The 12731-nt window shown below is 36.4% G+C and overlaps 1 protein-coding gene across 4 annotated transcripts in view; it reads left to right on the forward strand.

The window, feature by feature from the left end:
• LOC121316974 (erbin-like) overlaps positions 1-11760 on the forward strand; it is a 92195-nt gene extending 80435 nt beyond the window's left edge. For 3 of the 4 annotated variants that reach the window (XM_041252443.1, XM_041252434.1, XM_041252460.1), the window contains 4 exons: positions 3280-3474; positions 4471-4563; positions 5007-5081; positions 8294-11760. In XM_041252443.1, coding sequence (XP_041108377.1) covers positions 3280-3474; positions 4471-4563; positions 5007-5081; positions 8294-8401 — 471 coding nt within the window. In that variant the 3' untranslated portion in view covers positions 8402-11760. The remainder of the gene's footprint in view (positions 1-3279; positions 3475-4470; positions 4564-5006; positions 5082-8293) is intronic. The other variant, XM_041252450.1, reaches the window with a different exon arrangement.
• The last annotated feature ends 971 nt before the right edge of the window (positions 11761-12731 follow it).

Genomic DNA, 12731 nt, shown 5'->3' on the forward strand with positions numbered 1-12731 from the left:
TTTGAAGGAAAGGCAGCTGTGCTTCTCTGTTTTCTCTCCAACAGATGCTACCTCACACTGTTGTCTATGGAAATCTTTGTGTGGTAGAGGTTATGAACACACACACACAGACTTGCTTGATGTGCCAAACAGGATAGGGCTTACTTTTACTTTTATTACCTTGTTTCCATGGACAGCCAACTTTTAGTTGACCTTGTTTCCATGTTTTTCTGAGTTATCACTTGAGTTGGGCAGGAAATACTACTGATTTTCCCCCAGAAAATCGTGAATTCATTGCAGACGGTATTCTAGTCAAATTGTCAACGATTTAAAAGATAAATCCATCTAGATATTTTTGCGCATTTGATTCACGCAGTACATATACATACATTTCTCCACATCGCTACATAATCTATATATAGATAGAGATTATTGCATCTGACAAAGAAATGCCTTATACTTGTACTAATGTTTTCAAATCTTTTTATTCAGTAAAAATGGCTCTCGTCTTACTTGTTTTTGGTGTTCACAAACCCGGATGTATAATTATTCTTCCCAGTCCGGATTCAGACTTTAGAATTCAGGCCAGCCTGAGGAGTGAAGTCAGACCAGAGAATTTGGACTCCCTCCCGAATTGGTAGCCAACTGGAGTAATTTAAAAACCTAGAGATGGAGGTATGGGAGGGGCAACTGGAGCGCGTACCCGAGTGCTGTGATTTATGGAAGCGTGGCCTTCGTCTGGGGATAAAGTAACGTAGTCGCATTCTTCATATACCAAATATGAACTGTACCAGACACTGGGGACAAAAGCCTGGTTTAGCTGGAAAAGCACCAGGGACCGGTTTTTCAAAACTTTTAATTTGGATCAAAGTGATCCTGATTTTGTAATACTAGATTTTGTGATTGAGATTACTTTTTATCTGCATAAATTAGATCTGGTTTTTCAAAAAATGTCACTGCTGGATTTCATTTATCCAGATAACAAATAATCACGATTACAAAATCCAGTTGTTTGATAGGCTAGTTCTTTATTATTATTTATTTATTTATTTATTTATTTTTTAACAGGCCTGATTTATCATATAACCTAATTTTAACAAAATAAATAAGATTGTGGTAATAATGATTAATACACAACTTTTTTTTTTTTTTATTGTTTTATGTTATTTATTTTAACAAAATCTAAATCACTTTTAATGTTAGCTGCTATTATATATTTCTTAGCAGACACCCTTACCCAGGGCGACTTACGGTTGTATGCAAAAAATACATATCAAGTGCACATATAACGCATGCAAGTAAAGGGTATTTTATTTATGCCTGCTTGGCAGAAATTAAATAACTAAATCTAAATCAAATAAAAATAAAACATTTGAAAAAGGATGTGTTTTTAGACATCTTCATCGTCTTCCTCGACGGTCAGGAGTCCAGCATCTCGGATGAGCTTTAAGGATGCATATGTGATGGTGTGTCTGTATGCTTTTTTTTTTTTTTAATTAAAGCTGTACCAGCTAAATAAGTTTTATTTTTTGATTGCATGGATACAAAACTGAAGTATGTCAAAATTATATTCTAACACTCTGTTTGGACATATATAGTGTGCGTTTACTGTGATAATTCAAACTGTCACTGTTCTATGGTCATTTAAAAGCCAAATCCACCTCTGCAGTAGGATAACATTAATCCTGCTATTTTGGATCAAAGTAATCCTGATCATCTCTTTTAAATTCAGAAAAACCCAATTGCAGCATTTAATCGTGATTAAAAGTGTGATCAGATTACCAAAACAAAATCTGGGTCACAGTAATCCCGATCGCATTTCGATGTTTTGTAAAATCCAGTTGCACAATATAATCCAGATCAAACGCAATAATCCGATTTACCAACGTTTTGAAAAACCAGTCCTGGGAGATTTTGCAGATGTTCTTTCAGATTAGACAGACAGGATATGTGGTCACTCACTCACTTACATGACTAACATTTTTTTTTTTTTTTTATATCTATAGCACTTGACTGTTTAGACCTCCAAGATCTAATTTATTCAATTGAATTACCTCAGAGTTGGATTATTGTCAGTCTTGGATAAACAGATCTAACATATTGGAATTGGTCCCATTTATTATGTAATTGTAGGATATGATATATGTGTTCTATCTGTGCAACATTCATATTTAATATACTTGAATTAGTATTCAGAGTTTTATTTTTAATAGTTAAATTTTCCTTCCAGGCTTGTTGCATTTCTCATCTTTTTAGGTTTAATCGTCCACTAGTTACTGAGGCAGAAAAACTATTGTACATCATGTAGTGGGGGGGCTTTTCCTTTGTCTACTGTTCTCCTTTTAAATGTCATTTTTTTCAGGTGGCTATACTTTTTAGAGCATTTTAACAAAGTATGTGTTTTGTGAAATGTGTTTAAGATGTCTGAATTATATTTTATTAAAATATTGAGTGGTTTATTCACTAGCACAGTGGTTCTCAACCCTGGTCCTGGGGGAACACTGCCCTGCTGGTTTTTGTTCCAACCAAACATTCAATTACAACTAATAACAATAACAACATAATAATGTGCCTACTCTGAGCTTTTAAATTATTTTAAACAGATGGAGATTTCACTTTAGGTATAAAATTGTATAATGAACATAAATTCTTAAACTTTTTATAAGCTACTCTATTTAAAAAGCTGAGATTAGGCAAATTATTAGTTCAGTTAAGGTTCAATTATGTAATTGAGTGCTTGGTTGGAACAAAACCAGCAGGGCAGGGTTCCCCCAGGACCAGGGTTGAGAACCACAGCACTAGCATGTCATGTGACATTTCTGTTAAATGGACCTTTCCAAAACTTTGCCAAAATATTGTAGGTGGAAAGACTTTTAGCTGGAGGGTCACATGTGTATTAAGTTTAGTGTCTGAACAACCAACTGAATGACATTCATTGCCCTTCACCTTTAGCAACAAATAATTGAAAACCCAAACTGGCTAATCACCTGCTATGTACTGTAGCCTCAGTTATCAACTCTACCCACTATGAATTATCAAAAGCCCCTAGGGCATTGAGGCAGCAAATATACTGTGCACATTATTCAATGTGTTTGTTTGTAGATAAAAACAAACCAAATATCTTGACAATGGCAAGAGACAACAGTATCATGTAGAATAGATTGAGATCAAATACAAAGGCATTATGTGTTTTTTGCTTTGTCCTACTGTGTGTACATTAAAAAAAAAAAAATTCAAGAGTGGTCCGGCTGACAAACAGTGGAATGTGCTTTTAAGCTCATTTATCTTATCTGTTCACAGGTGCCTTTGACAAATGGACAGATGTGCCCAACTTCCCAGCCCCAGATGAACTGCAGCCAAGTCCACTGTCAACCTTCCCAGGCCACTATGGTGAGGCATCCCTCCAGGGAGCAGCTGATTGATTACTTGATGCTCAAAGTATCCCACCAGCCCCAGGGTCCCAGCAGGCAGCCCCACGAGGTTGTGCAGAAGGAGGTATGGCCTTCGAGCCCTTTGTTGTTGTTTGACCCATAGTGTTACTGCACAGTTTGTGTTCCGTCCTTTTCATCCCTCTTCTTACTGCATCTACTACATAGACACAGAGCAAACAGAACTGTTTCATAAATATCTGCCATTTCTGTTCTGCTTTAATCCTGGCACTGACCACTTGAATATATTTTGATGTAAAAATAAATAAAATACAGTAATCCGTCACATATTCGAATGCGGTGGGACCAGAGTAAGGGCGAGTATGTAAAAGCTTGGATGAATGAATCCTGTTTTAAATACCGTTATACATAGCTATAACAATTACTATATTCACACAATTAGTTTTGAGTTCAGCTTTTATTGGGGAGCTCCATTAAAAACCTTGTTTAGAAAGATAGATTGTTAATGCTGCCGTGTGGGTGCGTGCATTCGCTTCCGAGTGACAGGCAGGATATCGAGACTGAAATTGAAGTTGATACGCCCTGCAGAATAACAGGATTTATTTACATATCAACACACTGAGCAGCTCACGTGACACTACCAGCAATGGCAGCGCACGGAATACATACAACACAGTGTGTGAAAACTTTGGTAGGATTCACAATCTCTGAACTAATCTTCTCTGTTCAATAATAAACTAATGTTGCTGAAGAGGCTGATCATGGTGGATAAACAGTTAGGGTGGATATGTGACGGGCGGATATGCAACGGAGTACTGTACTAAAATTGAAAATTTTGATTATGCCCTGTGGTGATTAAAATGGAAGAGCTTGTTCATAAGTTTCTGTGTATTTCAGAATTTTTATCTTCAGAACTGAGCATCTAATTGTGATGAAATTTGGTATTTTATATGCATTATATAATTTCTGTACATAATACTACATAAGTGAATTTTTTCTTCTGCTAGCATACATGTATTTTGTTATAATTTGAAAAATAATAGCAATATTCCAAGTATTTAATGTATCACTGATATATTTTAATTTTTTGGGGGGTGGGTAGGTGCATGTCAAAATAGAGAAGAATCCTGAGTTGGGCTTCAGTATATCAGGAGGCGTTGGAGGCAGAGGAAATCCATTTCGACCAGAAGATAAAGTATGTACCAGATTATTAAAGTGTTTTTAAATAATATTTCTGTTCAATCCCAAAACCTGAAATGCCGGGAAATATGCAAGCATCGGGGTCGTTACAGATTTGTAAGAACAGACTTTGGTTTTTTTGGTCACAATCATATCAAAATACAAAGCTATGTAAAACTGTAAAACTCATATCCTGTTTTGTGATAAAATGACTGCTTTGCCTTGAAAGCAAAAAAAAAAACCCCAAAAAACACCACACACTTTGTACTGATCAGTGTGTCCCATTCTTTGCCCGGCTGAACTTTGCTACTGCAATGAATGATGCTCAGGCTGCTGAGAGATCACCTGGTCTTTAGTGGTGTTCTGACAGGTGATCATCGACAAAAGGTGGTGAATTTTGTGCATATTTTCATGCATTTCCTTTTTTTTTTTTTTTTAATAACCTCTGGCTTTTTACAGGGTATATATGTAACCAGAGTCCAGCCTGAAGGACCTGCATCAAAACATTTGCAGCCAGGGGATAAGATCATTCAGGTAAATGTGTTAATATTCAGGATGCATCTAAGGAATTTTTTCCAAACTGTTTTAAAGCACATGAAAATTACAGTGTTGTGGACTGCTTTTAGATGTATAAAATAATTGAGAGAGAAAGCATGATGGCTTAGTATTTATTTAAGACACTGACATCAGGGTCAGCTTTGAGTGATTCCATTGTTAAATTCAGGTGGTGGTGGTGATTATTATGATTATTATTATCATCATCATCATCGAGGTAAAAGATAATTCCCTTTGAAGTATGAAATGTAAGCATTACGGAATTGGTATTTCCAAACCTGCTCTTTGAGCCTGTGACACAGTCATGGCCCACCCCCGAGGGCACAAAAGGACTACGCTCACAGATCTCTGCACCATTTTTCCTTTCAAGACTGACCTGATCGGAGAGCCTTGTTCAGATAAGTACATTGTGGCTTTCATCTGTATATCGCATTTATTGTGCTTTTACACAAATTATATGCGATAGTTAAACTAATCGATATAATAGTTTTTACTAATTATTCGTATTGTGTGCACTACAGTCTAGCAAAATAAGTCAGCTGACTTTGTGCTCTCCCCCCAAGCTGCATAGCTCCGGCTGGAGCTTATTTTATTTCTCATTTTTGTTTTTTAGCACCATATGACACTTGTAGTAAGAGCAGCTGCTGGGCTCAGCAGCACTGCGCAGGACCGAGATACTCGCTTAGGTTGTTGCTTGCAATTCAACCACAGTATCTTGATGCTGTTTTGGTGACAGCTTTTATTTTTTATTTTAACAAGCAGGCTTCCCTCAGTCTCATGTGTAGTACTGGTTGAGTGGTTTTGCCATTGTCTTTTACAAGTGGGCATCCCCATATGATGCCACCCGCGGTTATGGCAAACCGGTGACGGAGGCTACTGCACAGGTACTGACTTGGTGCTATAGTCACCTAACCGGTACAGACCCAATTCTAAAACACCGAACCGACCCGGTGCTGCAGTCACTGACCCTGTCCTGCGCGGAGCAAAACCACCAAACTGGTACCGTACCAGCCTGGTGCAGAACAGGTTCCAAACCAGTACTGCACCGGTCCTGTACCAGTACCAACCCAGTGTTAAATGCACCAAACTGGTTCCACACTGACCTGGTACCGACCCGGTTCCAGCCCTCTACCGACCGGTGCTCAGGTCACCGGTTTGGTTCCAAACTGTATCTGTACATTGCACTGCCTGCACATCATGCCCAGGTTCTTTCCCTGTGAGCAGCGGTCCAGATAAGCTGTGTACCTGCCGTTTTTATGCATTAAGAAATTCGCAATACACTTTAAATTAATTGAATGCGTAAAAATACGCAATTTTTCTGCACAGCTTGTGTGCCTCCCTTATAACTACCACCAACAACTACATCTCCCAGAATACAATGGCTTCAGTTATTAGGAAACTGTACACAAGAAAAACCAACCCAACAAACATTGTCTCTGGCTAGCTCTGTTGTCTTTTGCAGCCAATCACAGTATGAATAATACAAATTTGAAGCTACACAGGTTGAAGCTAAACACCCCAGTCCAGCCACAAATCCAACTGGAACCATCGTCCGAGGCCTAAGAAAGTTAAGAAAAGATGCCTATAATGTTATAACTCATTAATGTATTTCCTTATTTATCTGTATGGCTTCATATTGAAGTGGAGTTTATTTTAAAATGTAAGTAATGTAATTAATTTGCAGTCGGTATGTTCGAAAAAAATGCGCTGAGCCGATAAAGAAGCTTGTAGCACACACAGAAAAATGAAAGGCTCTTTTTAATGCCTACACCATTAAAGATTGTACAGTATTTATTGAAATTACTCATGACTTCAAGGTAATGTTGCATTTTACCCCCTGAAAATACATTTTACTCCCATAAGTTGTTCCCATACCCAAAAACCTTATCTGGAGCGCTGTCTGTGAGACATGCAAGGCCATCTGCCTATTGGGCACAAGCACGGCAGGTGTTTTTACTGCCTGTGGACAGAGCATGCCAAGGAGGCGCTGGCTAATATTAGCTTCTGCAAGTTTTGTGCCTCATTTTCCAAGTGCATACTTGAGAAACAGCTATCCTGCATCTTTGACCCCATGGCAGTAATACTGAGTAATACTGCAATCACCCTCTACATTTATAGGTCTATCTGGCAGCTATTTCAGCTTGCCATGTCAAGGTTGACTCGGTCGCACTTCCTGGTGGGGCAATTTTTGAAAGGGGCTCTGCAGCTTCGGCCACCTATGAAGGATATTGTTCCACGCTGGAGGCTAAACGTGGTGCTTAATGCACTCATGAACCCTCTATTTGAGCCCCTTCATTCAGCTGAGCAGAAATTTTTATCATTTTTAAAGTGGCTTTCTTGCTCGCTATCAACTCCACAAAGTGGCTGAGTGAGATGCAGGCATTCTCAATAGCGAAAGCCTGCTTAATTTTTACAGAGGCCAAGACAAAGGTTACGATAGCCAGGGTTATGATAACCAAACGTTACCTGGGCATGATTGATTTTGGCTGGATACCAGAGAACCAACTAGACAGATTCCAATCACTTGACAGAGTTTTTAATTTTCTTTTTTACAAAAACTGTCAGAAGTACAATGAAACTAAGACATTGATGGAATATACCAAACTTGCTTTTTTCAGCTTGTAACACTGTTTCATACAAATCATAACTAACACCTTCCTGTTTTTACAAATGCATTAATGAAGGGCACCATGTATTCTAGTATTATATATATATATATATATATATATATGTATATATATATATATATATATATATATATATATATATATATATATATATATATATAATATATCTATATATATATATATATATATATAACGTTAATATATATAATATATATATATTATATATATATATATGTATAATAGATATATAATCATATAGTATATATATATATGTATATATATATTATATATATATATATCTAAATATATATATGGGTATATATATATGATATAAATGTTTATCTGTAGGATATCGTGACTATAGATCGTATATAATATAATCGAGTGATATGTTAGACAATATATATATATAGGATACAAGAGATTAATTCTATTTTATAGTGAAAACTGTCTCTCCTATAGATATATGTTTTTTTAAAGTCAGAAAACTTCTGTAAGAGAGAGAAATTCTGTTTTAATGTGAAAACTGTCTCCTATATTCTAACTCAGATGTCTTTTTTGCAGGCCAATGGATACAACTTTGTTAATATAGATCACGGACAGGCAGTTTCCCTGCTAAAAACTTTTCAGAGCACTGTGGACCTAATCGTTTTGAGAGACGTCTGTGCATAAAGGCGAGAACAAAACAAGAAACTTGCCCAGCAAGAGTCGTCGCCTTGGAAAATTGAGAAAAACAACAAAAAAGAATGATTGCTTCATTATTTTTGTAAACGAAAGTCAGTTATATAAATTAGATGTTTGAACTGCATACAGTAATGAAAATTAGTGCTTGTGGTGTGGGGCACAACCATTGTTAGTGGTAGGGGCATGCATTGGGAAATGTGGGGATTTTGAAAGCTTACACTGGGGGGATTTTTTTATTTTTCTTTTTTTAACAAAAGAATCGTACATTTTTAAAGATATACTACTACATGAACAAACCTGTGTGCTTTTTTTTTTTTTTTTTTTTTTTTTTTTTTTTTTAATAATTGATCTGCGTTACTTTAACATACAAAGCCTAAGTAGTAAGCCTACCTTTTTAGCTGGCTCGCAGATGGCAGGGCTGTCTGTTACATAGATGTATATGCCTTTATTTTTAATTTTTCAACTGTTCAATGCTGAAACCACTTCTAGAAATGTACAGGAGAGGTGATTTGAAGACAACGCTATGTGCATATTGTGAAGGTGAATGTGGTGCTGGATTGAGTTTTCGGAGTTGGGCAAGACACAATTTCATCTTTTTGTTTTCCATCCAGACAGTGGTGTAGGTGGCCTGGGCTTCCAGGTCATTCTTGTTTTTTGAAATGGCTGTACTTATGAGACTTTGCAGATGTCGTGTAGACTTTGACCTGCAGTGGAAATCCTTTGACAGATCCTGACACCCTGAGACAATACGAATTTCACCTTGGACCACATGGCTTGGGACACTAGTAGTAGGAGGGTAGTTCGTCGTTTGTCTACACAGTCACCCAATTTGTTAGAAAGAACAACTTAGCTTTAATTGCCTTGTAATCCACATTTGGTGCAGAGTGTTTCTGTGGAAGCATTGTTGGGTTTTTTTGGTGGGGTGGGGGGTTGTTTTGTTTTTGCATCACTTAATGAAAACCACCTCATGATTTGGCAAATGTTACCCATGTATTTCTTTTTGTAATATAATTCTGAAATAATGGCACCATTGTTTTTATAGAAGAACAGCATAACACACTGGTAAATGCATTGAACTATAACCAACAAAAAACACAGTCAATTGTTGTTGAAGTACTGGATCAGTGAGAAGACATTGGTGAAATTGGGAAAATTATTTTGTTTGGCCTTAAGTTGCCTTGATTTGTATGTGGGAATAGCAAGTATGGTGCTAGGTTACCAAAGTAAGTGTGTAAACTGTGGCATTGTGACTGAGACTGCTGAGGACTGGAAGTGTGGATGGGACCGTTTTGGTAGGCATTTATCAAAGGGCTTTTCTTCTAGATGTAAAAATGTGAATTAGACACAAGATTAGTTACTAAAGGGTTTCTAACAAAAGAATCAGACACCACTGACTGCCTTTCCTTAGTGTTTTAAAGTTATTATTTTTAATGTTAACTAAAATTAATTGTTTTAAAGAGTTTTTATTGACAGTTTCAAAATGCATTTAAAAAAAAAAGTTTGTTGCTGGGGGATGATGCACACAGCAATGTGGAACACAGTAAAGTGCCATAGGAGACCATGAACTGTTCGAACCAAGGGGGAACTCGAAGCATTATTCAATTGCATGTTTAACACTGTTTAATGAAAATTTCATATAGTCTGTTTTAACTCGTGATATGTTTTGGTATTATTGTACTTGTCAAAATAGCAATAGCTAATCTGACTCAAATAGAGGTTGATTTTTTATTTATTTATTTTTTTAATGGCAAGGAAACCCTGTAAGGACTCTTCAAACAGCAGATTGTTATACATAATTTTATATTTAAAATTGAATGAAAACATAGGAACTTTAATTTTCAAAACAATTTCTAAGAAACTTTTCATGTCTCTCTTTCTCTCGATATAGATATTTTGTAGCACAATGTATAACTACCCCAACTATTAATGTGTTTCTGTGCTACAGAAAACATGCAGCAGTGTCTCTACCAAAAGCCTTTTCCTTAGACACTTCAGAATCGTAATTGATAGCTATTTGAAGATGCCTAACAAAATTTGCTGTTTTTTCTATTTCACCAAGAATAGTAATAGCAAATTAACAAAGTCAATATGTGAGGTTTCAAATTTATGAAAATAATGCATGTCTTCTGTTTCATCAGCACTGCTCCTCTGTTTTTATATAAATTGGATATAACTTGACTTTTTAATGAACTTGGCAATAGTACCGGACACTAAAATGTGGTGGTCTAATTTATAAGCAGTTTCTTCAACAAGAATGCATCTTTTAAAAACCATTGTAGGACGCACCCCTCGCTGTGTGCTATCGGCTACCTGCTTTTTTCCTTGAGGTCTGTCTGTGTGGAGTTTGCATGTTATCCCCGTGTTCGCGTGGGTTTTCTCCGGCTACTCTGGTCTCCTCCCACAGTCCAGAGACATACTGTTCAGGTTGATTGGACGCTTTAAATTGCCCTGTGTGTGAGGTGCCCTGCGATGGACTGGCATCCCTTCCAGGGTGCAGTCCTGCCTTTGCGCCCTGTGTCTGTCGGGTTAGGCTCCAGCTCACCACGACCCTGTAAAGGATTAAGTGGTTAACAAAAATGGATGGATTATCATGAACTCTCGGCTATGTTTCAAATGTAGTTGCACTAGTGATTACATCATTACATAAACCGCTTTAATGAAACTGCCACAACTGACTGCTTGCAAATGCAAGTTTCAATTTAAAATTCTATTATTTCCACTGAAATGAAGAAAACACTTAGCTGTGCTCCCTTAAATTTGAAATGAGATTGTTCTACTTCTCTTGGTTTTCTCACGTCATTTGAGGCAATTCAAATGTCTGTACTGCTGCCCAAAATTGAAATTTAATATAAAACATGCACCTGTTTAATTTTAATTGACAGATTAAAATAAATGGGAATGTGGCATAATATTGTTTTTTTTTGTTCTTTTAACTCCTCTTTTTTATGATTTAACGCAAGTCCCCTTTTTATACTTTATCGCATGTCCTCTATTGCCAAATCATTAAAGTTCAATTCTTTTAAAACAAATTCTAAAATTCATACATATTTATTATGCTTTTTTATTTATTTAGGTAGTTTGCTTTTTTTGACTAGATTTTACTAATTGAACGTGTAAATAATTTAAAAATAAACATACCGCGAGTAAACCAGCAATAAATAAGAAATGCAAAAACGAGCCCTTTTACCGTATTACTGTTTAATTTCATTGTTTTCTCTCTAAGCAGCTGTGATGAAATGATTGATTTTTAAGATTTGCTTTATTTGAACATTCCAAATTTTGTATATAACTTTACTGTTTCTAAAGTAACCTGTGGACAGTAGGAAATAAACTAATGCTCTTTAAAATGTATTGTGTTTTTTTTTTTTTTTTTAACTTATTGATATTGTGCTGTAAAATGCCTCCTAAACAAAGTTCCTGCTTTTTTTTGTTGTTTTTTTTCTCTTAAACTTTAAGTTATCTTTACACAATTTTCTGAGTGTTTAATTTGGCCTTAAGCTATTCCCAAGCGGCATTTGTCAACCCTTGTCTGCAGCCAACAACTTGTATGCTTCATGACCTCCAATGGGACAGTTGGAATCGAAGTCTGCTAGAAGGACATGTTATGTCCTTCAACATTCTACTCTCTTGTGTATAAGTGGGGGGCGGGGCTTGGTGATGATTTACAGGGGCTGCTCTGAAGGACCCTTCCATGTGAAATATATATAAACACCCTCTAACTTGATTGTTTAACACCATCTAGTGTCTGTTTTGAAGCAATAACACAAAGAGGGGGATTGACAGCCAGTATTTTTCTGCAAGTGTAACTGAGACGAATTCCACTTTTGGGGGTACATATTCTTTTCAGTGAAAAGAACAAAATTTAATTTCAGTTTTATTTGATTGGATGTTTTCTTACTTTGGATATTCGTGTATCCATCCATGAATGTCAGCTTGCCCAAAAAACAAATTGCAGTAGATAGCATTTAGTGTTTGAAAGAAATACAGCTTAATTACCGTACGTTACAAAAATTCCTGCACTGCACCATTCAATTTTTTTACATTCACTTTCCAATAACGAAGAAAAACAGTCCAGTTCAACCAATACACTGTGGAGGTGAGCATACAATTGTTAGGTAAGCATTACAAATAAAAGTGCAATAGGCCTCTACAGTATATATGTCTTGGGGGTTGATTTGGTCAATCTTATGATAGTGGAACACAACTCCAACTTGAAATTCAAGACTGTTTCTGTCACTCTGCTTTAAGGAATGGCAGATCTTTGAGAGAACAACTGATTCTCAGTCATTATTGGCAACTGGAGAGGACTATAACATCT

The sequence above is a fragment of the Polyodon spathula genome, chromosome 1 (assembly GCF_017654505.1).
Source record: "Polyodon spathula isolate WHYD16114869_AA chromosome 1, ASM1765450v1, whole genome shotgun sequence".
Lineage (NCBI taxonomy): Eukaryota > Metazoa > Chordata > Actinopteri > Acipenseriformes > Polyodontidae > Polyodon > Polyodon spathula.